This window comes from Aulostomus chinensis, chromosome 15 (assembly GCF_037954235.1).
Source record: "Aulostomus chinensis isolate RoL2024-O1b breed Wild chromosome 15, RoL_Achi_v1.0, whole genome shotgun sequence".
NCBI classification, from domain to species: Eukaryota; Metazoa; Chordata; class Actinopteri; order Syngnathiformes; family Aulostomidae; genus Aulostomus; species Aulostomus chinensis.
In genome coordinates, this window is record NC_141334.1 from 819578 (window position 1) to 846163 (window position 26586).

The window sequence follows — 26586 nt, forward strand, 5'->3', positions numbered from 1 at the left end:
ACCAGAACTGAAAGGTTTGCTAGAATCTAGACGTGACGATGGAGAGTTAAAACTGTACTGGACAGAGACATTAAGATGAAAATACCGCTCAGCGCGACGGCCACCAGTCACCCCAGCATCAGCCTCCTCCCCCTGCCTCCCCCTCCTCCTCCCCCGCCGCTCTGACTGAGCTGGCGAACAAGTGAAGTCTAACTGAAGCAGAAACTGAGACCAGGGTCACTTCAGGAAACGGTGAGTCTTGTTAAAGTTTTCTGTTTGCAGCATCTCCTCGACAGTTGAGTTGAAACATCTGGAAAAGTGCAAGTGATGTTGAAACAGTCAAATATCGCCGGTGCTGATGATGTGGGAGGAGCCTGATCCTGGGGAGGGTTGGTGGTCGTCATGTGACTGATCTCAGTGACGAACAAAACCCAAGTTCTTTGTCTTCAGTGACCAAAACGCACTTCTTCGTCCACGTCTAGAAATGTAGCACGTTAGGTCTTGTGACATCACTTCCTGCCAGGCTCCTACTCCTCTAAGGATGACAAAAGCTTCCATTTGAACCAAATGTCTGGTTGTGGTCAGACGGGGGGGGGGCAACACACACACAGTCACTGTCACAAGGGGAGGTGGTGCTTTCACCAGCTGCGACCCCATCAGAGCCGTGGAGCCTTCACCTTTTCACGAGTGGTTCAGTTCCCCTGCTTCCTCTGTTCGCTTTCTTTGCACCAAACGTGTTGACGGGAGAAAGATGGCGTGTAAATACGTAGAAAAGACAAGCTTCTTCTTCTTCTTGTGTTGTGAAGACGTGGACATGGTGACACGAACGTAGCCTGTACAGGTCGCTGGGGGGATGTGGAGGCTCGTTGAGGTGAAAGTTGCAGTGAGTGACAGTTCACGCTGAGGCACCTCTCCGTCACTTGGCCCGGTTAATTTGGACCCCACCCCCACGGTCATGCCACCGCTGGCCCACACTCGATCCAGGACTCACGGATCTTTCTCCTAGGTCTTGACGAGACCTAGACGACAAGTTTGCCGCTCAAACCGTTGGATGGCGTCGGCGTAGAGCAGCAGCACCCAGAAGAAGAGTTGCTCTCGAACATCTCGCTCAATATTGGAAAATTTCCAGGGATTCTGGTCCCGTTTTGACCCAAAGCCGCTGAGGAAAGAGCCCAGTTGAGAACTGCCTGATTGTCCTTGGGGGAGGAACCATCCTGTCCAGTGTGGCGTCACAGTGAAGCACTTTTGGCTGTCCTTTTATTCCTTTTCAGTATTGACCTGTTTGTGGATGCTGCATTGTTGTTTTATTTCCAGTATTTCTTGATTGTTTACCATATATCGGTATGAATATTTTATCTGGTGTTATTTAGCCTTAAGTAGCCGTCGTAGTGTCTTTGATGGAGATTTGACCTTCTGATCGTCTTCTTTTTGAAATGTCGATAGTTTACAGCGCTTGGAGACGGATTTCTGTACGGAAAATAGCAGCGTTCCCTCCTCTTTGATTCTTTGATTTTAGAATTAGGATGAAAAGCTCTTCAAGTTCAGTTCAGTTCAATCAGAGGAAAAGCGACTTCTGTCAGCTGCGCCGCTGTGTTCTCCTTGATCTCCTTGAGATCTAAATGACATCAAACTTATTTTTGAAGTTTGCATTTCCCCTGTTTTGTTGAGAAGAGACGTCTGTCTCCCCGGTAGAGAAGTCCTTCACCGGCCGCTGGCCCCGATTCCTCCCCGGGGGGCTGCGTCTGCTGCTCAGAGGCGAACCGCCCACATTTATAACCCAAGCTCTGCAGAGGTTGTCGAGCGTCATATTTACACGCCAGTGGATGTTTAACAGTATTTATTGTGTACAAACAAATGTGAAATAAAGAGAGATTGAATCACAAACCTGCTTGTCTCTGTGTCATGGTCTTGCCTCTCACTTGGTAGGTTTTCAGGGTTTTGAGGGTTTTCTGTTTATGGAAACCTGAGAAGTTAGTAGTACCATGGTACTTGGAACCGATACAATGTTACCACTGGTAACGCATTGCTTGTTCTTCTTTTGCACCTGTCAGGTGAACGACACCTGGTTCCTGATATCGGACCTCAGCACTCGTTTCTGAGATGCGACGAAGTTCATAGACTCCTGAAAACCTGGAAAAGTTCCGGAGTTTAAAAACTAGCAGTTTCCAGGCCAAAGCGACCCGTGGAACGCGTGGTTAGACTGCGGTAAATCTCCTGGTTGTGTTGCGTACAACAGCGAGTTTGTTGAATCTGGGTTCAGATTTCTGTTTATCTGTCCACGTGTGAGCAGATGTCTCAGACCACGTGTGCTCATGAAAATCTTCCTCAAATGTCTGAAGAACATCTTTGATCAACCCCCATACGGCGGCGTGGCTCAGGGGTAGAGCGGCTGCCTAGCAACCCAAGGGTCGCTGGTTCGATCCTCGACCCCGGTGACCATGTCCAAGTGTCCTTGAGCAAGATACTGAACCCATAATTGCTCCTGATGAGCAGGTTGGCGCCTTGCATGGCAGCTCCACCATCAGTGAGTGTGTGTGTGTGTGTGTGTGAATGGGACGATGCTGTAGAGAACGGTGAGAGTCGCTGAGGTAGAAAAGCGCTCTATAATAATCTATATAAAACTGAGTCTGTTTACCAAAAGCCAAACAGAAGTCTCATCAATGCAGACAAGAACCTGCATGACATCAGACATGAATAATAGAGAACCCTTCAAATACGTTTCTGAGCGTCACCTTGAGGGCAAGAGGTGTTTTTTCCCCGTCAGGCTTCATGAAAGCTTTGAAAGATTTGTTTGTTTCTGTAATAAAGGACAATCTGGAGTATTTGAGGAGAATGAAAGCAGGTTTTGTATAAATGTACACTTAAATACTCTTTGGTGTATTTTCTTGAAGGTTATGACGAGTTACAGAACTTATATAATGGGTCCTTGAACGCTTCCAACATTGAGTGAGGACACAGGAGGAGGAGGCACAAATGTGAGTCTGGGTCCGAAAGACCTGCGGAAGTCATCGTAAAGCTTTTTTTGTCCTTCATTGCAACAAAAACAAAAATGTCTCTGAATACACACGTGCTACGCGGCGGTGTGTGTGTGTGCGCGCGCGCGCTGCAGTCACCCGTCTAATTAACCTGCCGACCCTGAACGCATCCCAGTGGTGAGCAGATATTAATGAACGCTGTCGCCCCCACGGCTCGTTTGTTTACGTTTTAGCCACATACATGGTCAACTTCCACCTAATAAAAATACTACTTCCTTTGTGAACTTTTAAAGTAAATGAACGACGTGGAAAAAATCTGGGTGGAACTTAATCAGTCAAACGGAGTTCATTTTTGGTGCTGCTGGAGTGCTGGTTGGAGATCGTGCCACCGGCACCAAGTGTGTCGAAGCGCGATAGACGGTTGAATGATGAGCTCAGCTGTGACATTATGACCTCGATCAGGTTAATTAGCCTGGAAAGACGCCGACTGGAAGCCTGTTGTTTCAAAAACCCCCGTTTTGTTTTACTTTGTTAAACTAGTACATCCGGATTTCACCGTCGCCGGTGCTGCGTTCAAATGAACAGATGACATATCAGAAACAGTTTAGTCGTTTTTTAGCTTAAGACAATGATCGATGCAGAGCTCCTGAATGCAACAAGAGTTTTTTTCCTCCTTTTTTCCTAACGTTCACATTTTCGGCTGCGCTAATCGTTTGAAGCTTTATTTTGTTAACACCGGAAGTTGCACTGATGATTCCGGCTGGCTTGACACTGGTGTGGAAAAGATGGCTGCTTCGGCGGCAACGGCGAGTTCTTCCCCCGGTTTGTGCCCAAATTACGCCGTGATTTGCTCTTTCCTGGAACGGTACGGGGCGTTGTTGGACTTACCGGAGCTTTCCTTTCCTCAGCTGGAGAGGTACCTCCAGGATACATCCTCAGGTGAGGCGGAAAAACGGTGAGCTGCCACCGGGCAGGAGGAGAGACCTCACCATTTAATGATAATGGTACCGTGCTAGCATGCTAGCAGCTATGTTAGCCTGTGCTGTGTTATTGTGTGGCTTTTTAACCTTCTTGTTTACTTGTTTCTACCTTTATCGCGCACCTGAGTGGCCGTTTGAGGCGGGAAACGTGTCTGTGCACACCTGGAGGGCCAGTCAGGTGTAGGACCACCGAATCATCCGAGGTTTTCTCTCACTTTTAAGCTTTTGAATCGGGCTTAATTTTTTCCAGGCTGCCTTTATCTGCTGTTGTAACGCGACTTGCAACACAACGCGCACACGAATGTTCCGCGGTGAACGCGTGTGCGTGGCGGCGCCGGGGTGATGGAGCCCGCGGGACGCCGCGGAGGTTGATGGTGTTTCTGTAAAGGTGTCATTGCCGGAGGTGGGCACGAAAATGTGCACTTTATTCACAGTTGAAATATTTAGCCATGTTGTGGTTGGCTCAGCTTCTCCATCCAGAGCTTCCGGTTTAGCCTTTCAAAATGAAGCGGTTTCAGGGTTGGTCACGTTTTCATCAACGACACCTCATATGCTCCCACGCCCCCCTCCCCCTCCCAGGTGTCCGCCTTCACGCTCCAATATTTACGTTTCTCCCTGCGGATGGAATCCTTGTCGCTGCGCTTCCGGCTGCGGTGTTCGGCGTGGCCACCTTGACTGTTGTTATGCGTGCTTTGCGTGCGCATGCGCGTCCCATCCTCAAATTGATATTTGCCTTTAAATGAACCCTTCAGGTGTCTTTATCGCCTCCTTTACTTGGGTGACTAACGCGGCCGTCCAGCAACGTGCGTTCAATGATGCTGCCCCACCACACCTGGAGGGAGAGCATCCACCTCCAATCCTGAGCTTCAACTCCTGTCTCAAACGTATTTGAGGGGAGATCAGGGGCCACGGAGACTTGATGAATCCTTGAATTTTCTTTGTAATTTGATTTGTGAAATAAATGAATTGTATTGAAAATGTGTCAGTCAGGGTTACGTGTGTTTGTGGGGACAGTGCTCCAGTGGGACTCCCGGCTAAAGGGATACTAGCATTGATTCCAACCCCCCCCCCGAAATTATATGAAATTTCTTCATGCAGCTGAAACGACCCTCCCCTGGTGAGCAGGACTAGCTGGCGTTGTGTTAGGAAGAAACTTTGATGCAACTTGGACTGTATGACAAGAACGATGTGTGTTTGACTCACTCTACTCCCCCACGTAAACTGGAGACGCGCAGTAACAACATGGATGAGTCTGAGAACGTGTGGCTGCTGCGGCGCCGCATGTTCGCACGGGCTCGTCGAGCCGGAGCCTCCTGGCGGTCGTCCTCGATGGAAAAACGCTGACAGATGCGATTGAAATGTTTCTTTTGAGAAATTCTCTTTTTTACACGTGTATCCAGTAAAATGTGAATATTGTGTGAGCTTGATCCTGTTCAGGTGCAGTCGCCGTCAGTAAGCAAGCAAACCAGTCGTTTGTAAAATACTAACTGGTGCTGATGTGCACGCAGACTGGAGCCTCCGGTTAAACTGGGGGCCGTTACGCCGCCCCAACACTGAAAGGCTTCCCCACTTTCCACGCCTCCGTTGTGTCTGACCACTCCCTCTGTCTGATCCCTGTAGTTCCAAAGCTGCTGGTTGATCTTCACGTCAAGTTGCTGAGGAAGATCGGCAAGTCTGTGTCAGCAGACCGATGGGAGAAGTACCTGGTCAAGGTAAACGCTACCTACGAGGTCTTCGACCGAAACGCAGCTGCAACACAACACCATGACACGTCACAAACCAGCTCGCCCATCAGCTGCAGCGACTCCTCGGCGGGAGTTCTGGTGTTGAGTGATGGTCGCCAGCATGCAGGAAGCGAGCGGAGCCCGACGCACATGTAGATGCGAGCCGTAAACACAGCAAGTTCTTTCACCGCTTCAGCGAGCAGATCAGTCTGTTGGTGTCACACGCGCTTCCATCTGAGAGGAAGACGACGTTTGAGCCACGAAGACGAGAAGCTGAAACTTTTATTAATCAATAAACTTCGTCACACGCAAGAAGAATGAGGACAAACTCGCACATCTGATTCAATTCACTCATCCATCGTATTTGTTAGTTTCCAGGGCGCACACGCACCGCCACAGCAGGCTAAACACAACAGTGGAGTCTTCTTGACATCTCACTCATGAGCTGAGTGATGTAACGGCGAGGGGTGAACCCATCACCCTCACTTTGAGATGGACCCTTGAATGAACGTCTGTCCGTATGGAAATGCAGCAACGTTGGGGGTGGAGCCTCTTTGGCTCTGACCAGCAAAACATTTATCAAGTACTTGCCTTTTTAACCATTTTTGAGGAATTTTGCCAACACACAACAACTTCCTAGGTCGTCCCTCCTTCCTCTATTCTGTCGAGTCAAATGTGTGCTCAGATTTGACAAATTCTTCTTTTTAACATGAAGCGATTCAGCTGCTGACAACTGATTTATAGGCTTTTTGTTTTCCCCAAAGTTGTTTCTCTGGAAGGCTTTAAACTGAGTGTGGAGCATCTTGAGCAAATGACAATGAAATGATTAAAAGCAACGCATGAATCAGCTGTTCGCTGATTTAATTTCTGGTTTCTCTTTTTCGTCGTAGATATGCCAAGAGTTCAATACAACATGGGCCTGGGAAATCGAGCAAAAAGGATACAAGGAGATGACGATGGAGTGCAAGACGGGGATCCTGAAGGTAAAGGCACCGTCCTCGCTCGCGTTTGCCCTCGACTGGATCCTTGTTTGTAGTGAGGATAGTTTTGTGTTTGATTTGCAGCTGAAGTGCAGTTGAGAGAGTAGAATATAGAGAGAGAAGCGGAAACTATTAAAAGCTGGAATCTGAGTGACGAGCCAGAGTTTCACATTTTTCTGTTCTCCAGTCTTGTAAAAAACCTGTTCAGACATTTTCCCTCTGTTTCCAGTGGGAAGTGACAAAACAGGAGAGCAGAAGGTGTTCACATCTGTCAGTGCAGTCAATGCATGTTAATTATCTGCAAAATTTGGCCGATGACTGAACTGTATTCTTGTAAAGATGCAAATTCATCTGGAGATATAAACGGCAACACATCCGCATCAGCAGGCCAAATGTAGTTTTTTCACCCGCTGAACTAGTAATCGTACGTCTTCTTCTCTCTCCAGTACTTGTGTGAGTGTCAGTTTGATGAAAACGTAAAGTTCAAAACCACCATCAATGAGGAGGACCCTGACAAGATGCGGCTGCAGCCGATTGGCCGGGACAAGGACGGACAGATGTACTGGTTCCAGCTGGACCAGGAGAACAACGTGCGCGTCTATGTGGAGGAGCAGGACGATTTAGACGGGTCGTCCTGGAAGTGCATCGTCAGGTCAGAAGACGGTTATTGAAAGACACAAACTACATTCAAAGTCGCGTTTCATATCTGCCAATGTCAAACTGAATTCAGCCGTTGACTTCCTCTGGGAACCTCAGCCACAGTTGAAAGACTTGGTTTTTGAGGTTCAGATGAACTCCGTTCCAAATAAACGCTGAGAAGAAAAGGCATTTTGAAATGGAATTTTATTTCATTTATTTTATTATCTTTCTCTCCCGTAGAAGTAGAACGGACCTGGCCGAGGTTGTTGCTCTGCTCAAGACGCAAATCGATCCTGAACTGTTCAAAAGGGACCCCAAACAAGACGGTGAAGGGGAGGGAGAAAAACCTGGTAAATGTCTGACTTGGAGATATCTTAGATTTGTTGATGCAGGTTGTGAGGCGATCACCTGTAGTACCAGTTTCACCTGCAGGGGGTGACGTCAGTGCGCCTGGCAGGCAGAGGTGGTCTTTGCTCTGCTGTGGGCGATGAGAGCAGAAAAACAAAGTATATAAACCACATATACTGATGGCAGAAGTACACACAATTAGCACTCAAGAAGAAGTACTGACACTCACATAAAAAAGACTTGATAGTACTGATTCAACCTATTGACTTAAGTAGAAGTAAAGCAGTACAGGCTCTTAGTAGTACTCAAAAGTATAAAGTATCGAGTGTATTTTCTGCAGTGCTCCGCCTCCTCTGACACGCCACTGACATCACACTCTTCACTACTACACTCGTCCTCTGCTGTGTCACATCTTTTGAGCTTGTGGTTGATGAGTCATTGGTGATATTCAGCAACGTGTGTGTGTGTTTGTGTGTGTGTGTGTGTGTGTGTGCGTGCGTGCGTGCGTCTTTCACATCACTACGGTGGCCCGGCGCTCAGTGAATCTCACCTGCCAGGACCTTCCAGTGTTTTGCTCTTTGCTGGTGAGAGCTCTGCCTGTCTCACCGTGTTCTTTTATATTCGTTCCAGGTGAAGTGAAAGAAGATGAGGATACGTCCGATGAAGACAGCAAAGACTCCAGCAAGGCTGTTTGCCCAGTTTCACCAAAGACTGAGGCGAATGGAAAAGTTGTGACGGCAGACAACTTAAAAACAGAAGCCTCTGAGGCCCCGTCATCTGTGAATGGCGTCATCGAAGGCAAAACGGAGTCAGTCCTGCCTTCAGAAAATCTTGCCGTCGAAGAAAACATCAGCATGAAAGCCCAGAACGTTAAAGAGGAGCCGATGGAGGCGTTGGAGTCTAAAGCGGGCGCAGCGACTGAACCAGCTTCTGAGACGCGATGTGTGTCACTGAGGGCAGATAAAGGAGAGGAGGTGAAGAAGAGCAGCGCTGAGGAGATTCAGCAGGCCATCAAGAACGACCAGCTGGCCAAAATCCCTTTGAAAAAAAGAGGAATGAAATTCAGTGAAGACTTTGAAAAAAGTAGCAGCATTATAGTCCAAAACCCAACTGTTTCTCATATCAAGGAAGCTCCTAAAGCCGATGCAACCCCTGAGCAGACAAAGAAGGCGCTGAGTGTCAATGATCACATTAATGGGGAAGTTTCATCAGAGAAACAGAGACACTCCGAGACCGAGACACCGAGCGATCCAGAGGCAGCCGGGGAAAGCACACAGTCAGCAGTCAACGATGGCAGAAAGGATGAACAGAATGACGCCTGCAGCACGGAGAAGCAGACGGAGGTCCAATCCCACCAGGGAGACGTGGTCAAGAAAGATTTGAACATGAAGGTAGAAAAAGAAAACACTGCAGCAACAGAACATAGGGAAACGCACGGGACTCCTGAGTCGCCCTCGGTAAGTCAGAAAGAACTCGAGAAGTCGTCTAATCATGAAGAAGCAGCAAACGAATCCAAACCAGCAGATACAGAGGAGTCTTCACGGTCAGAAAAAAACACCCCTGTCAAGGAAACAGACACAAGTTTAATAACTAATGAAGAAGAACTTCATCATGAGAGCAAATCCAAAGAAGAATCTGACAAATCGGAGGGAAAGCCCCGCCGTGTAGACATGGATCCATGTGAGGGGACGCGGACTGAAGACACTAAGAAATCAGAGACGAGTGAAGCGACAGACGTGGAGGCGGATAAGAGAGAATTACAGAAATCCGATATCTCGACACTGAACGCAAAGCCAGGGGTCATTAAGTCAACAGAGGCTGCAGACAAAGAACCTGTGAAGAAATCAGAAGACTGCAAAAACACTGCACCACCAACGCTGGAAGGCAGCGATGGCGGAGCAACTCAGGAGAGTTCCACCGTCATTAAAAAGGCAGAAAAAGAATCACGTGAGACATCGGAAGGAACACCCAACGCTGCAGAGAGTTCGGAATCCTCGGTTATTAAAAAGGTAGAAAAGTCCGATTTATGTCAGCCCAGCGTGAAGCAGCGGACAGAGACAACTACCAGCGTGGAGGAGCAGGCTGTTGGAGCCTCTGCAGAGACAGAGACGTCTGTACACGCAGAGGAAGCTGTCAGCTGGGAAGATCGTGAGGTGGGTGATGCTGCCAAGAGTCCCAGCTCTACGTCCGGGTCCAGGGTGGAGGGAGCAGCGGCCGCTAAACAGGAGCTGGCACAACCACGAGAGGATGCCCAAATAGAAACGAATGCAGGCACACGTGAAATGACAGAGGGTCAATCTGAAGGCAAAGATGAGTCGTCTGAGAACGCATCTGTGTCTGACGACGCCGATACGAAACGTGACGGACCAAACACAGAGCAGCAAGAGGTGACGGAAGAGGAGCGAGTCCAGAGCGAAGCCGAGCCGCCGTCGCCGAGGAGTAAAAAAGGTGCTGATGACGAAACGTGTAGAAATGAGAGTGAGAAGGTCGCTTGTCAAGATGAAGAGAGTAAAGGCGATCGTGTAGCCGGTGAACCGTCAAAAGACGAAGCAGCAGCTCTGAAAGATGCCAAACCTTCAACAGAATCAGAGGAACCTCAAGACCAAAACTCGACCCAAGATTCTGTCAGCGAGCCTTCAGCGGAAACTGAGAAGTTACTTCGTCCAAGTGTGAGCAGAGACCTGGACACCGACAAGCCCACTGATGAAGAGAGTAAAAGCAAAAGTGAAGAAGAGGGCTCTAAAAAAGAGGTGGCGAACGAAGGCGACGCTCTGACGGATGACAAGAAGGCTGGCGTGCGTCGAAAATTGAAGCCCCCAGCTCACCGGAGGAAAGCTGAGCTTCAGAGGGAGGAGAGACAAGGGGACTCAGAGTCCGATACGAACACCGGGGGGAGATCTCTCCGAAGATCACCTCGGATCTCTAGACCAACGCTGAAGGCAGTCGAGATCAATGACCGGAAGCTGGAGAAATCTCAGGCTGCCCCGCCCATTGAGAAGGAGAAAAATGAGGAAAGGGAGGAGGAGGAAGAGGAAGAGGTGAAGGCTGTTCAAAAGAAACCACGAGAGAAAAAGTCGGATCAGGAGGGTCAGCCCAAACCGAAGGTAAGATTTCTCATCACGTGATGTCAGAACGTTTTAATGCTGTTAAAGCGTCGCTCTGCTGGAATCAACGTGTGCTTGTTTAAGGGGAGAAAGAGACGAAGGTTTCGCTGGTCGAACACTCGAACTCGCCGCAAAAAGAAAGGCTCTGAGGATGAAGATGACAACAGCGACGAGGACTCCAGCGAGGACGAGGAGAGCGAGGAAGAGGAGGACGACAGTGACGAGGACTACAAGGTCGAGCGGAGCCGAAAGAGGCGGAATCGTAACCGCGAAAGGCGAAGCTCGGACTCCTCGACGTCCTCTGACGACGACCTGCCTCCAAATGATGACCCCTGCAAACACTGTGGTCTTCCAAATCACCCTGAGCTGGTGGGTGCTCGCCCATCTCAACGCCGTCAGAGCGAGACGACAGTGTTGTTGTTCTTTGTTCATGTTCCACCAACTTCTCCTTTCTAGATCTTACTGTGTGATTCGTGTGACAGCGGCTACCACACGGCGTGTCTCCGCCCCCCCCTCATGATCATCCCAGATGGAGAATGGTTCTGTCCACCATGTCAACATGTACGTACCAGTCAGAGAACCCCAAGTACATAAATGCAGCTCCCTGGTCGTTAACCTGTGTGATTCCCACCTGCAGAAACAACTCTGTGACAAACTAGAAGAGCAGCTGCTAAACCTCGATGCAGCCTTGAAGAAGAGGGAGCGAGCGGAGAGGAGGTGAGCGCTCCTGACCCTCGGCTGCTCCTGCAAACGCCAGCGTTTACTGGGACACGCTTGTTGAGCACCCAAGTTTTTCCAGCCTCCTAACGTGTTTTCTCTCCTCCAGGAAGGAGCGTCTCATTTATGTAGGAATCAGTGTTGAAAACATCATCACACCCAATGTAAGTGCATCCCGTGGTTGTCCGCAGTCACCAGGAGACACTTTTACTGCATTAGTAACATAAATACTTCCCACAGGCTGAGGTGGAGGAGGAAAAGCCAGAGATCATAATCAAAGAGAAGAAAGAAGCAAAGCGAAGTAAGAGCTGGGGTCGAAGGTCAACGAGGGCCAAGAAAACCATCAGCTACAGGTTAGAGTCCAGTGCTGAGTTGTTTCACTTCGTCGTGCTGTCACTGACCAAGTGAGGTTCTCCTTTGCTGCTTTGACAGATTTGATGAATTCGACGAGGCCATCGAGGAGGCCATCGAGGAAGACATCAAAGAAGCTGAAGGAGGAGGTGAGAACACCGCCGTCGTCTGTCAGCTGATGTCCCCGCCCAACACAGAGGATCTGTTCTCTAAAGTGGGGGTCTTTGTTTCATACTTAAGCAGTACTACTACACCCAAAACGTTGTCTTTTACCTTTCGAGTGCTCACCATGAGCCCACAAAGACTCGTCAGGTTTCCAACACTCCAGGTTGTTCCCTCCCTCAGACCTGTGGGCCAGTAGGGGGCGCCCACCCTCCGTAGTCATCACATCCTTCTATGTAGAATTACAATACCTGTACCTGAACCAACAGAAGCAGTAGATGTCACCAGCTGGAGGGGTGGGGCCACCGTGCTTCTCTGCACTCAGCCAATCAGAGCACATCATTGCTTCGACTGGTGTTTGGTGATTAAATCTTGGCAGAATGTGTATTTTGTGTCTTTGAATACTTCAGTATTTGCAGGATTATCAGACACGGCTGGGTCAGTACTGCAGTACTCATGGTCATGGCGTTTGTGTTCAGGCGCAGGTCGGGGGAAGGACATGGCCAACATCACCGGACACCGAGGAAAGGACATTTCCACCATCCTCCAAGGAGAGGAAGGCAAAGAGAACGGCCGCCCACCCCGAGCCACCACTGGTCAGCGCAGGAAGAAACGGCGGCGACTCAACGACCTGGACAGCGACAGCACGGTGGAGGAGGAGGAGAGTGAGGAAGAGTTCCGGCTCAGTGAGAGGTAGACTCAGCTGACGTCACGTGAACTTGTGTGTGTGAACAAGCATCGGTCAACAGTGGTGTGTATTTTTTGTTTGGACGCAGCTCGGAGGAAGACTTTGTGGTGTCTGATAACGAGACGGAGGCGGAGACGGAGGCGGAGTCCAACAACAGCGACTTAGGCAGCAACAACAGCAGCAGCAGGCATCGGGGGTCACTGTCACGGACCAGGATGCTACTGAAGCAGAGGCGGAGCTCCCGAAAGAGACGGCGACCGAAAGGGTATTCGGACGATGAGGAGGTGGAGACGGATGAGGAAGAGGAAGATGATATAGGTACACCGCCGTGGCGTCGGTGGCTCAGGCTGATGACGCTGATGTCACTCTTGGGAATGCTGGGTTACCCGCACGAGTCTCTGTACATTTGTGTTGTTTTTGTGCGTTCAGTGACCGCAGGCTCCAGCGAGTACAGCGACAGCGACCTGGACATGAGTCGACGGCGGTCTCGGCGAAGTCAGAAGAAGATGGTGAATTACTGCGAGACGTCAGAGTCCGAAGGCTCTCAGGCAGAAACCAACCGGGACAAAATGAAACCTCGACGTTGCCTGGACAGCTCAGACAGCGACGGTCAGTCTGACACGCACAGGACACTTCAGGGATCCGTGCTGTCCTGGACCTGGACCTTCTGTCCAGAGTCCATTATGCTTGTACCACTAGTACTACTAACCACTACTACAAGAGCTGAGTACTGATGGCCTCTGGTTTCTTAACCACATCTCCCTGATGTAAGGATGAGGGGGGGTCGTCATCACAATACTTTGCTCCTGAAGTAGCGACGCCGCGATAATCAACAACGGGCGCAACAGTTTATGTAGAGTACATCACAATATTTGTGTAACAACATAAGAAATACTCCATAGAAAGAGTGTGTGTGTGTGTGTGTGTGTGTGTGTGTAACAGGTAGGGTGGAGAATATAATCTTAGTCCAGACCAGGGATGGAAAGAAGACACAGAATAAAGAAGCTAAATAAGACTGTGTCCAGACTTGTTAAAAGGCCTGGTGTACTGGCGGGCGGCGTCACGCGGGCGGCGTCACGCGGGCGGCGGACAGTGAGGGAGCAGGTTTAAGGTTGAATGTGAGAAGGAAACTTTGGCTGAAAGCCCTGTTACTTTGTTCACAGCGAGTTTCTCCAGAGACTCGGAGGAGGACTCGAGGGATCGGAGGATGAAGAGGAGATCGCACTCTTCGGATGAAGACTCCCGACAGCGGCGCAGACGACTCGCACTCAAGCGAAGGAGAGCTTCTGAAGATGACGACTCGGACAATGACTCAGACGAATCGTCAGAAGAGGACCGTCCTGTCCGTAAGCGGGTGAACCGCATCGATTCGGACGATTCAGAAGAGGAGGAGGCGGAGAAGCTCAAAGAGAAGAAAACTGCCGAGGAGGACGGGGCTGTGTCAAAGGGAACAACTGTGGCGGAGGTCCCGCCCACTAACGGACAGAGCTCCATAAAGAGCCTGGAGGGTCTCATCAGCAGGCCCGCTGCTGCCGCTCCAGGCCTCGTCCCACATCTGGACCCACCCAAAAATGCAGGCACCACGCCAGCCGCCGCCATAGCGCCCAATGGCCTGGGTGGCCAGGAGCTGGTGCAGGACGACGAGGAGGACGACCTGTTGGGCGTCACAGACCTGGTGGACTACGTCTGCAGTAACGAACAGTTGTAAACAGAATGGTGTACTGTTTCATTTTTGTGGTATTGTATTTTTATATTGCTTAATTTTATTATTCCCTCCCCGGCAACACTTCCTTTCTACTGGTGTCACCTGGAGCCTGATCCTCAGCTCCGCCCTCGCAGGTAGAACTGAACCGGGTCACCGGTCTGACGCTGTCAGCGTGGGATCAAACCGTGAACATGACCGTCACATTTCAAATGTCACATGTAGAAATCTCCTCCTTGCTCAGCGCTGACGCGTGATGATGGAGACCAGCAGGAAATCGTTCCCAATCTTCCGTTTGAGGCTGAATGGCGTTCAGCGCATCATTCCGTCGTCTGGATGAAGGTCGTCTGTGGTCATCCGTTCTGATCCCCGTTGTGTTTTGATTGTAGAAGCTTTATTTATTCTCTCACGTATTTGATAAGCTATCATAGCCTGCTGGTGGGTCACGCTGCGTCTCCACGTCATGCATTCACGCGTTCAGCCCGTGTGAACGTACATACGTGACCACCTTGTATGAAACAATAGAGTAGCATTTGTATATTGTACACGTATATAATTATTTTAACTGTGCGCTGCCATCAGTATCACTTCTTTGTTTTGGGAAACTACATCCAAACTTGTCCCTCCCAGTAACCATGGTGATGATGACGATGATGATGATGATGATGATGGTAGTCTAGTGTAGCTTCCTCTTATAACATGAAAAATTGTGCGTTTATTTTTTTTAATAATGTATTTTTTGTATATCTAAACATGTATTTGTTGTTGTCTCTGAGCAAGATGTAAAGTGTACTATTACTTTGTACATTCATAGACCCCCCCCCCGTTTTTGGTCCTCACTCGGTTCTGCCTGGATCTTCCTGCGCACATTCATGAACCTCCGAGAGTAAAAAGCCTCTCCGTGGTCTTGAGTTCAGGTCCGGCTGCGCTTGCCCTGGTTCACAGACCCGAGCCGGGCCGGGACCGTTGGGAGGCCCCCTGCTGTCAGCTGGAAGGGAACGTGAAAATCTGAAACGGGGTTCTTGAGGTTCTGGTGAACCTGGGAGTGCTGCTGAATTCTAACATGCTCATTTCCATCATTAAAGCCAGAAAACCGCGTCGGTGCAGCCTGAACGTGAGCGAGCGCCCGGTTCAGGTGGCCTGTTGGTCCATGCGTTCGTCCTCAGGCCCAACACGCAGCTGCTCAGCTCCCTAGAGACGCCGCTTCATGCTGGGTTATTGCACACGCATGAACTCTTAAGTGCTGGGCACACGTGACGTTTTCTTCCAAGTCCCACAAACGCAGAGGTTCTGATGTTAGAGATGGAAATCTGGATGTGGACGTCTCCTGGCTGACAGCGGGGGTGCCGTCACCTCGGTCGGACATTCGGAGGAAAACAAACCAATGACTGCTCACCTCTGCGGGAACTAGTCTGTGTATATCTGTAGTTTTTGCTGTAACATATTTAGAGGCATTTTTTAATCATTGAAAAATATATCGGGCAATTCTTTGGGATTGCATGACTTTCTAATAGTTTTGTTTTTGTAGGGAAGTAAAATTGGCACAAAATGTTTTTTAACAACCAGAAGATTTGGGCATGTCTTTTTACTGAGGGACGAGATGCTACAGGATATGACATCACGAGCAGTGAGACTGCATCAGTGGCTGAGGACAGGAGGCGTGTTTGTAATATATGTTGTACATTCGTCTCAGCATGGTCTTCACTGAGGACGAACCACTATTTATCAGGCCCTTCTGAAACTGGCCACATCACGACTTCCAAGACGGAACACGTCCCGTCGGTGCCGCTCGCACAACCTGGAACACAAGATTTAGTTTTTAGATTCGTTGGACAGGAAAAAGCAAAGTTCTAGACGGTGACGGTTGGCGTGACGTCTGTGTGCTGAACTGTCGTACGTTCGCCACTGAGGCGTGGAGAACGTACGAATACGTCTGATGGTTATGAAATAACTAGAGAACGACATCCAGAGAGGGACTGCAGGGGGGAGGCGGTGCCGACGACAAGTGTTAGCGGAGGGTTTACCTCAGTGGGCGTGGGAGGGACGCAGCCTGTGTACAGAGCCCAGTGGACCGGTCCTTGGTGTTTCGTCTGCTCCTTACTTTTGTTAATGTTATTTCTTATGACTGATCTTGTACATTTGTCATAATAAAATGGGTTTGAAGCCACACTTCCTGTTTTATTTGGCACATTTGAATATTTTAGTGAAAACGCAGCGTTTAATTAGAATCAGAGGTCGAACACCAGAAGGGAAGCAGAAAATACACCTTTTTATTTTGGGAAGTCACACACGTTTGCGGCGTGCAGCGATCAGAGGTTCAGTGTGGCGGAGTCAGACACTGGAGGTCATGTTATGTAAGACATACCAAGTAGGCCAGCGTGTCTGGTGCCTCTAATCCTAGTCTATATTTAGGACACATGAAGTCATTAACACCAACGACAAGCTGAGAAAAAGCATCCTGGAACCCTGCTGGGACCCTGAGCTCCAGGAGGGCCCGGACACCAGCAGCTGATCCAAGCTTTTAATCAACATTTTTCACTCCAGAACAGAAATCCAGTCAGCAACAATCTGTACATCCAGGGTGACATTCTGAACAGGACCGGCAGGAAAAACGGGCTCAGCTGGTCACATGCTCACAGGAAGTCGTCACTAGGAAGCTGCTGCACTTTGGACAGAGACGCTGTTAAAAATATACACAAAATCTATTGATGATCAATCATGAAGATTAAATTATCAGCCTGAAACACAAACATGACCGAAACCCCCGTCAGGAACAGAGGCTCAAAACAACATCATCAGCTCTTCAACCAGCATTTACCAATCAATCAATCAACAATCAATACAAAGTGGTGAGGTAACAGCAACGCTGGTCTGATTAGTAATCGCGGCCGATTACCAATACGTGGCGATCATCGTCAAAACTCGGATCTGAAAGTTCGTTTCTGACTGAAAACGATTCAGAAAAGGAGTTTCGGTGGATTCTCAATAATCAGACAAAGTGGGCGGCGCCGCCACGGCACAGCAACGAACATCAGCCTGGACACCCACGTCAGAGTTTTCCTACTTCCAAAAATCAACGTCGGTCCAAACAGAACCAACACGCCCACGCGACGCGTCCTCGAGGGAAACCACTTCAGCGCAGTTTGGGGATTCTGAAGTACGAATTAGAACGTGAAAATGAGGAAACCTCAACTTTCTGGCTTCACTTACGTCGGAATGTCTCAAGAAAATAAGAGCTGGTGATAAGAGGCTTCTGATCACTCACTCTATCTCACTCACACACACACACACACACACACACACACACACTCAGCGTGATGTGTCGCTGTGATTAGTGGCAGCTCAGTTACTCTCCCGTGTTACAAAACAGGTCTCTTGTGTTTAAGGCAGCAACCGGACGCACTGATCAGTTATTGATCATTTTTCCTATCAGTGATCATCTTTGTGACGACATGAACACACACGTGTGTGTGTTTGTGTGTGAGTCCTCTAGCCTGTTATATGCAGGCTTATCACACCTCCCTAAAGTCGTAACGCTACACCACCCTAACATTTTCCGTCACACGCGCTACATTTACACCACAATAATAACGGTGCTAAGCTGCACCACCAGGGGACTGAGCTGAACCGTCAGGCTCAGAGTGTGTGAGTGTGTGGGAGAGTGTGTGTGAGAGTGTGTGTGAGAGTGTGTGGGAGAGTGTGTGTGTGAGAGTGTGTGTGAGAGTGTGTGTGTGAGAGTGTGTGTGTGAGAGAGTGTTTACTCGTCACGCTGCGACCTGAGGACGAGACAACAGCTGCAGGACAACAGATGGAGAGTTCCAGCAGCTTCTGGCACCAGTGCCACTGGGAGACGTGTTTAGTTCCCCCATCAAACCAGTTTCACCAGTTTCCTCCACGAGATGAACTGGAACCAAGAGGCGATGCCACGTCACTGCTATTGAGTCTTCAGTTTGAGGGCAGCAGGGACGTCGGGCCTGGCGCTGCTCGTCCCAGAGAGGAACGGGAGGATCTTCTCAAGCAGCAGGATGCAGCTCGCCGAGCCTGTAGACGCACAAGAAGTTACAGCTGTAGATCACTGCAGGTGTGGTACAGATGTGGTACAGATACACACACGCGTGGTACAGATACACACACGCGTGGTACAGATACACACACGCGTGGTACAGATACACACACGCGTGGTACAGATACACACACGCGTGGTACAGATACACACACGCGTGGTACAGATACACACACGCGTGGTACAGATACACACGTGGTACAGGCCGGTATCCCTGACCGAGCACCAACCAACCCAACAGGCTCATGGTTTCAGCAACAGTTCCTTGGTAGCTTAGCTTAGCATAAACCCTTCAGAAAGCCCAGGCTCCGCCTCCACAGCGCCATACCTAAGAGCGGTCCCAGCCAGTAGATGAAGCAGTACTCCAGATAGGTGTGGCCGCTACAGGGGAACTGGATGGAGAAGGCCAGGACGGGGTTAAAAACAGCACCGGAGACACCCCCCCCTGCACAAAGAGACCAGGACGTCAGGGAGATGTGATGTCAGCTGATAGTCACAGCTGATTGGTCAATGTGACCTGAACACCAACGCGTTTCCATGATGTCACACTGAGTAGGAAGCAGCAACGGTTGCTGGTTTTGTACCAAGAACCCAGGGAGGTGTGGAAGCTGCTGGGTCCAGCAGGACCGGATCTGGGAACACAGTGCACGGCCATCTTTGTAGTCACATCCGTCTGAGCGCGCTCAGAATCAACATTTCAAAAAAGCCACACGGGAGCTTCTATCACGCAGTTCTGATGGGTTTTACTTCTGTTTTACATGATGATTCAACTTCTACTGCGTTCTGTACTGCAGACTAAGAGCTGTCTACTACTGAAGACCTCTGATTGGCTCAGCAGTCACGTTGTGACCCCTGGGGGCAAAGGTCAGCGCCAGTTTACTGGTACTGCCGTTTTCTGAGTGTGTTCTGGTAGTAGGGTGGCGTGGAGGACTGCTCAAGTTCCTGCTGAGGAAGGCGGTCGATGTTCACGCCACAGAAACCACGAATGGCGAAATCCTGAATCTCTACTTTGATCCTTTTTAAACTTTAAACAGCTGAAATGACGTCATCAATCGCAGTGCTGGAAGACACATGGGAAATAAAAACGTGAATAAATAGAACAGGTGATCTGTGAGGAAACTATGAGTTCTTAGAGTCCTTCGTGGGGTTCGCTGGTCTCAGGCAGCACCAGCGCCAGTCATCGAGTGGACCTGGACGGTACCTGGTCGGTCTGACTCACCTGCGTACACCAGCGCGGTGATGACCGCAGCGATGAAGTGGACGCGGAGTTTCTGGTCCAGTTTGTGCACGTGCATGGCCGCAGCCTGGATGACGAACGCGCACGCCAGCTCCGCGCCGGCAGCCTCCAGCACGGTTCCGCCGAGCGGGTCGAAGCATCTGAACCCGAACCTCCGGTGCCGGGAGTGCAAGTCGGAAAGACCCAGCGACCACACGCAGGCGGCGAAGGACCGCGCGGCCACTGCGGCCGCGAATTGACACGCTATGAGCGCGGACGCGGCTCTCACGCCGCAGGTCCCGCGGCAAACCGCCTCCAGAGCCGCGCTGGGATTACACGCCGCCTCGCGGGACGTCACCAGGTGGACGACCGACATGGTGAAGGTGAGGCTCAGGCTGACCGACGGCTCCAGCGGCGTCGTTTCCCCCAGCAGCTTGAGCTCGTGCGTGCAGCAGCAGAGCTGGAAGGTGGACGCGGCTTCCAGCAGGTAAATCCAGCAGGCGGCCGGCAGCAGCGCGCCTGCCGCGCGGCGGGCCGCCTCGCTGAGCAGCACCGCGGTCCCCAGCACCGCCACGGCCACCCACAGGTCGCTCATCTCCGCGGACCCTCCAGGCCACCTCCTGGCTCAGCTGTCCCTCCTCTCGCCGTCTGGACTTTAACTAAGTTCGAACTCGCGCCGCCGTGTCAAGTCACCGCTTGGAGAACAGGAAACGAGACGCGTCCACCTTCAAAATAAAAGCGCATGAAGCGTCAGCAGGTGCTTCTGAGGAACATCGGCTTCCTCTCGGCCAGTGGAGGCGTGTACTGAAGTACTTTTACTCAAATACCGCACCACACTCCGCTCATAGCTCCTCTACTTTTTTCTCTTGACGATAAATTTCACCTCTGATACCGACAACCTGCTAGCGGGCTCCCGGTCACCGTCGCTGCTCTTCGTTCTGGGTCAAACCTCAGCCCTGGTCAACCGAGTCAAGCAACAACTCTATAACTCTGATTTTATTTTGAAAGTATCCACAGGAATTACAGTCATTCATTCTGATCTTCATGACGCGTCAGATTGCGGGGGGCGGGGCTAAGCACGTGATTGACAGGCTGAGGTCAGGGTAATTAAAATCATTAAGTCCGGAGGGCAGCAGAGCGGTGCCCCGCTAGTCCCCGCCGCGCTCGTGTCGGGACCAGCTGACCCGCCGCCCTCCTGCACCGGTACACACGCGGTGTGACATCCGGCGCCCTGCTGAGATCCTGCACACGGGAGAAACCTGCTGGAGGAGAAGTCGAGTAGAAAAGCTGGACAAACATGTAAGACACAGCGTGACAGGCGTGAGACAGCAGGCCGACCAGTAGGTGGCGCCACAGCAGCGTGGAGCACCAGCACAGTTGGCACAGTCCCCGTCATGCTCTGATGCATTTAAATACAAAAATCGAACTCTCAAACAAGTCAGCTGACAAAGCTCTCACCCTCTCAGCTGAGGTTTTCTTCCACTGCTGAGGCTTCCCTCTAGAACCTGCACCAGTATCATGAATGGTGTCCACCAGCAACCAGTCCTGGTGCCACTGGTGACCCCAGCTGGATGACCTGGTCAGTCAGTCCTGGACTGACAGCTGCTGGTCTCTGTTCTGATCACATTGGACAGATTACATGATGAAAGTAACGGTTAGAAGTACCAATAACTCCGAGTACCGAATGGCCTTGGATTTTAAATATGCTGCATACTTAAAAAAAAAAAAAAAAAAGGAAAATGTATTTCGTTTATTTTTCTTTTTTGCTGATAAGGGAGAGTCGCAAGAGTGCTGGAGAAATGCTGCATACATGAGAATATTTGAGGTTCCGTGCCTTTGGATTCTGCTGATCTGAAAGATAATCACCAAGAACATGGTGGTCTGACTGTCCTCACTCCGAGCCACCGGCCTGGGCTGCAGCAGAGCGCAGCCTCTTGTTGGCGACAGAGGCCTGCGGGCTGCGCGCATGCTCAGTCAGTCCCCCCTCGTGCTCCACACACGCACAGTCGGCATTGATACCCTGATGTGTTCCTAACAGGCGGGGGAGCCCAGGCTGCAGGCCTGAGGCTGGTGTCCACCACCAGTCCCTGAACCGCCAGTAGTTCATTTCCATGAATTCCAATCTCCGTAGTCACAAGAAAGAGAGAGCTTAATTCTAGCTAGCTAGCTAGGTAGTAGCGGCCTTTACTGTTAAAAGCTAAAATAGCTCAGGAAAGCTGCGGTCGCTAACAATGATAGTTTTAACTGTTAGACACCAAACTAGCTCGCCAGAACCTGCTTTTGATTCCTAAATGCTGATAAATTTCACTCGCACTAGCTTTTACCTGAAGAAGGGAGTAAAATAAATTCCTAGCGCGAGCTTTTATCCACTAAAAGGTGAAACGGTTAGCTAACATTAGCCTCAAGCTCGTTGAGGCTGAACTAGCTCGCTCGCGCTAGCTGGTATTTGCTCGTTATCGGGCGGTCGGCCATTGGTCTACAAACTGGACCATTCACTACACAGGAGTTTGGAGGCAGTAGATTTCTATTCCTGATCTTAGGATCGAGGCTGCAATGACGAACATTTCTCATTATCACCATCCCTGTCTGGCTGCTTTGTTCAAGTTTGGGGAAGTTAATTTTTCCCACCTCAGTAAGACACGGCGGAACTCAAACATGTGGGCACTTAGTTTATGTTAATCTTGGATTTTTCTCTCTTTTTTTGTAAATAGCAAGCAATGATGTTTCTCCTTCAGTTCATAGTTCTCCTGGAAACTTCCCGGGTCGCCGATGTCGCCACTGTGGAGTCAAACGTTGTACTTTGAAAATCAGCGAGCTTCCGGTGCTTCCGCCAGTGCTCCGCGGCAGCTTGACGCTCCCCGGGTGAAGAGAGGAGAGGAGAGGAGAGAGGAGCACCAGCGGAGCAGGGAGAGCGAGGCGAGGCATCCCAGCAGCTCCTGGAGAGGGAGAGACAGAGAGTCGGACCGGCTGGACCTCCGGAGGAGAACTCGAGAGAGAGCCGCGTTGCCACGGGAGAGGCCTCAGTTCAGGTAACGGGTTCGTGCTGCATCCCGGGCGGGGAGGCAGGTGCCTCGAACGGAGGCTGGAGATGGACGGCTCGCACGATCGCGACTCGTAAAATCTCAGGAGATCGGGGATCCTAGCACTTACTTACCGTAACCGTGTGACTGATGTGGCCCCCTGGCCGGGGCTGCTGGGCCGGAGCGGCGAGGGGAACAATCGGAGCGTTTTATGTTGCGCAAATATTAGAGGCGCATATTGGAGGAGCGGCAGCTCTTGATTCACTCTCCGTTTATGTGCTGCTGCGGCTTGGTAGAAAAAATACTATAATATTTGGGTGTTCCTTACATTTGCATCACGTCTGTAGGATGGAAGCACGGCGAATCTCGATGAGAGCCAGCAGGAGGAAGCCATACGTGGCGGCAGCACTCACAGCTTCCAGCTTTTTGTACTAAAGGTGACACCACTCAGTAAAAGCCCTCGTTTCTGGTTCCAGCAGAGGCTAAATCTAAGTTTTGCTTTCAGCTCGTGTCCAACACTTCCTCGTGGTGGTGTTGCCTCTCAGCTGCTGGGGTTGGGGTTTTGGAGCCTGCCTTCCTCTGCAGGGGATGGTCAGAGTCATGAATCAGTCGTTTCAGAAGTGCATTGTTCTGCACAGCAGGAGGAGCGAGGCTTGACCAGCCTGGGTGCGAGCCCCATATCAGGCTACTTTCTAGGAACTTCCATCCTGGTGTTTGGGTTCCACACCAGCAGAAGTGGCCTCAAAGCTGTAAAGCAACCCTACTGGATGAGTGCTAATTCTGACTGTTCGTTAGAAGGCAAAAACCCAACAAATCCTGCGTGTCTACAGGACAGAAAACCTTTTGCGTTCCTGTCACCGGGATCAAATCTGAATAACCTCAGATTATTTGTAGTACTTTGATATGCATCTGGAACAATGAATTTAAAGCGTCTTACTGTTCGTCAAATGTTTTGATTGTTTAGCTACTGCATGCAAACAGTTGATTATTGATTCAGGAGTGAAAGGTTAATGGGTGAATGAGTCTTAAAAGCAACTCTCCAGAGGAAAAAATAGCGTCTCACACCCACTTCATGCCCTCCGGACGGGACCTGGCCCACAGACCACCTGACCTGTCAACAGAGGGTGCCCTCTGTGTGGAGAGTGAAGGCCTCAGGTTGAGTTTTGCTCACTGAAGTGGTGACGCTGCTTCAAAGCATCTTTGATGCACCAAACCAGTATGGAGGCATTTGTGGCGTACAACATCAAGTATTTCTGACCAAACATGCTCGCTACGCCGCTGACGCCACAACAAACGTTAGCCGCGCACCACCACAAGCTAGTCAAATGGGCCCATGTCCGAGTTGTAGTTTAATGTATGGCCCCTTGCTTATTTTTCTCTTTTTTCTTTATTGCTTTCTTCCTCCCAGACTTCTGCGAGTCCTGAGCCTCCACGCCGCGCTGGCTCGCATCAGTTCCAACTGCAGCCTGAGCCGCCTCCGTCTGTGGGAGCACGGCTGGTGAAAGCACGCGTCAAACAAAGCAGCGACGTGGTGTCAGAGTAGTTTTTAGTGTGGTCCAGGTATAGGGTGACATTGGTAACTGAAGGGTTGCCGGTTCGTTTCCCTTCTTTTTGCAGAGCCTGAGTTGTCCAGGGGGGAGAATCTGAACAAATCCATCTGGACTTAACCGTCCTTGACTCAGTAACGTGAGGCACCTTGATGCGTCTCAGTGTACTGAACCCTGTTTCTGTATTGCAGCACTTTTCCCATCGGCTGATACAAGCTGCCGAATATGCATTGACTTCATTCATTAAGTTCTTAAGACAGTGAGGAAGTACATGACGGCCGGCGGTGCTGGTTGGCAGCTCGCGTGGTAAAAATCTGGCAGCACCTGCAAATGTAGCGTGTTGTTGTTCGGTATGAGTCTGTTTTGACAGAAGTCCAGGAATCCCGCTGAACGGCGGCTCCACTAGCTTTACTCATTGACCCCAATACCTGGTCCTAAGAATGCTGCCACAGACTGAGACCCCCCACCATCGTTACACCCAGCTTGCATCTCGTCCAGCTCATGCTTCCCAGCCACTTACAACCATCAGAAATGTGCTTAAATGTCTACTTTCTTTATACTTAAATCCTCCTTGCTCTGCCAGAGTCCTGTAACGTTGGCCTAGCGTGTAGCCTAACTAGCATGTAGCCTAACTAGCATGTAGCCTAACTAGCATGTAGTCTAACTAGCATGTAGCCTAACTAGCATGTAGTCTAACTAGCATGTCGCCTAACTAGCCTAACAATGGTTGGCTAATAATTGATCAGCATGCATCTCATAATGCAGCGTCAGGGTTAGGAAAAATTTCAACTTCCTAATTGCTCCTGATGAGAAGAATGGCAACTTGCATGGCAGCCCCCTCCGTGTGTGTGTGTGTGTGTGTGTGTGTGTGTGTGTGAGAGAATGGTGAGACCTCGGCTGATACAAGGCTTACTATTTCTCTGTCGTCATGGTGACATACAAGGCGATGGGTTCTATAAAGCAGGCAACCATTGGTTATGTTGTGTCACAGCACATCCAGATTAGTTACCTTCAGTTGCTCAATAACGATCTCCTCTTAAATGTCGGTAACCGCCAGGGTGTCCCGAGTCCCAGTTGTTTAATTTTCAGTAGCTACCAAGTCCAAATGTAACATTTCTGCAACAAGTTAAGGCGGAGCAAGGCATTCTAGGTACTGCTGCTACTCTTGGCTCACCTGCTGTAAACGGTGCCAGGTTGCAGGCATTGTTTCCGCTGGTGGTGCATGTGTGATGTGAACATTGATGTTCTGTTACTTATAGTAGGCCCTTGTTGTTCCCCTTGACAATCTTTGTGGGCTGTAGAAGCATTGCTGATGTGAGCAGGAGGCAGCATGTCCACCTGAACCAGGTCCAGAGGACCAGCTCGCTCTATGGCATCATGGGCTCAAGCTGAGCCAGTGAAAACCCAGTTTCAGGACAAATACAGCCTGAAACACAGTCTACATCACACCACGACTCCAGGAGTTCCTGTCCATCTGTCTGTTAGCAGGATTATGTAAAAAATAACAGGGCCAATTTGCACCAACCCAGGTGGAGAGGGGTAGTACGGGTCGACGGAGGAGCTGATACGTTTCGGGTCGATCAGTTTAACGAGTACAAAAGTTGCATATTTTTACATTTGTTGGAGATCAACACTGCTAGTTCCACCCACTGATACATGTGAGAGTACAACCCTTCACATAATCCCTCCTAAATTCAACAACTGGCAACCAAGGCCTTTCAATCATTTCACAATGTCATGATTTATCTGTGTCTCAGGAGCCCACAATGGGAGCCCCTGCATTGAATCCAAGGGCTCATAAACCGTAGTCTCCTTGGAACACGATGCTTCCTTCAGTCCTGCTGATGAAAGCTGAGAACAAACCCTGACTGGCAGAGGAACCTGACAACAACCACAAAACGCTTTCCCGACTTGTAGGATTCACATTAATCAGCAGAAGCTGGTATGACCGGCCGCCATCGTTTCACGGGCCGAGGCGACAACCAGCTTTGCTGAAAATGAGAAGCTGTTCGCCAACGAGAATGAGAGGGAGTTGTTTCACCAACCAGCCGTTAAGAGTCACAGCACTGTGGTCAAATTATTTCCCCACTAACAAATTTTCTCTCAAAAAAAAAAAAAAAAAAAGCTGCACTGCTGTAACAAAGGGCAGCCCCCCCCCCCCCCCCATGGACCAAACAGTCTGAGGAGAAAAGGTCAGACTTTGATTGGCCTCCTTGAGTCGACACCCACCCAGAATAAGATCACCATCAGAGCGTTTCTGGTGGTAAGATTGGGCCGCGCAGATGTATGGAGGTCGTGTGGTCGCGGGGTGTTTGGGGGGTGGAGTTTAGGCTGGGAGGCGAGGCAGGGCCAAGCCTACAGGAGCTGGCAGCAGGACAACATACTGCAGAG

The 26586-nt window shown here is 50.2% G+C and overlaps 3 protein-coding genes across 7 annotated transcripts in view; 2 read left to right on the forward strand and 1 right to left on the reverse strand.

Moving 5' to 3' along the window:
* The first annotated feature begins 3323 nt into the window (after positions 1–3323).
* rsf1b.1 (remodeling and spacing factor 1b, tandem duplicate 1) lies at positions 3324–16518 on the forward strand. The gene is made up of 16 exons (XM_086226024.1): positions 3324–3893; positions 5555–5646; positions 6549–6641; positions 7085–7290; positions 7518–7627; positions 8256–10729; positions 10814–11098; positions 11186–11290; positions 11367–11446; positions 11556–11610; positions 11687–11799; positions 11879–11946; positions 12439–12652; positions 12736–12965; positions 13077–13256; positions 13811–16518. The coding sequence occupies exons 1-16, from the start codon at positions 3605–3607 to the stop codon at positions 14353–14355; spliced, it is 5139 nt and encodes a 1712-aa protein (XP_086082150.1). The 5' UTR covers positions 3324–3604; the 3' UTR covers positions 14356–16518.
* On the reverse strand, positions 15917–20338 carry LOC147248098 (aquaporin-11-like). 3 transcript variants are annotated; one of them, XR_015119444.1, is made up of 4 exons: positions 19632–20338; positions 18741–18857; positions 18111–18390; positions 15917–16147 (listed from the first exon to the last, which is right to left on the reverse strand). XR_015119444.1 is itself a non-coding variant. In XM_086226025.1 (3 exons), the coding sequence occupies exons 1-3, from the start codon at positions 20221–20223 to the stop codon at positions 18284–18286; spliced, it is 816 nt and encodes a 271-aa protein (XP_086082151.1). In that variant the 5' UTR covers positions 20224–20338; the 3' UTR covers positions 16489–18283. The 3 variants fall into 3 exon arrangements, 1 of the variants encoding a protein (XP_086082151.1); XR_015119443.1 differs by lacking the exon at positions 15917–16147 and adding an exon at positions 16279–17029; XM_086226025.1 differs by lacking the exon at positions 15917–16147 and having other exon boundaries at positions 16489–18390.
* Positions 20339–21641: 1303 nt separating this feature from the next.
* capn5b (calpain 5b) overlaps positions 21642–26586 on the forward strand; it is a 41325-nt gene continuing 36380 nt past the window's right edge. For 2 of the 3 annotated variants that reach the window (XM_086225957.1, XM_086225959.1), the window contains exons 1-2: positions 21642–22285; positions 22364–22657. The gene's annotated coding sequence lies outside the window, so the exon portion shown is untranslated. The remainder of the gene's footprint in view (positions 22286–22363; positions 22658–26586) is intronic. The other variant, XM_086225958.1, reaches the window with a different exon arrangement.

Coding starts and splice junctions, on each gene's coding strand:
- rsf1b.1 (XM_086226024.1), top strand. CDS start 3,605: ATGCAACAAGAGTTTTTTTCCTCCTTTTTTCCTAACGTTCACATTTTC. Junction 7,291..7,517: donor TCCTGGAAGTGCATCGTCAG/GTCAGAAGACGG, acceptor TCTCTCCCGTAG/AAGTAGAACGGACCTGGCCG. Junction 10,730..10,813: donor AGGGTCAGCCCAAACCGAAG/GTAAGATTTCTC, acceptor TGCTTGTTTAAG/GGGAGAAAGAGACGAAGGTT.
- LOC147248098 (XM_086226025.1), bottom strand. CDS start 20,223: ATGAGCGACCTGTGGGTGGCCGTGGCGGTGCTGGGGACCGCGGTGCTG. Junction 18,858..19,631: donor CACCGCGCTGGTGTACGCAG/GTGAGTCAGACC, acceptor CTCTTTGTGCAG/GGGGGGGTGTCTCCGGTGCT. Junction 18,391..18,740: donor CTGGCTGGGACCGCTCTTAG/GTATGGCGCTGT, acceptor GTGCGTCTACAG/GCTCGGCGAGCTGCATCCTG.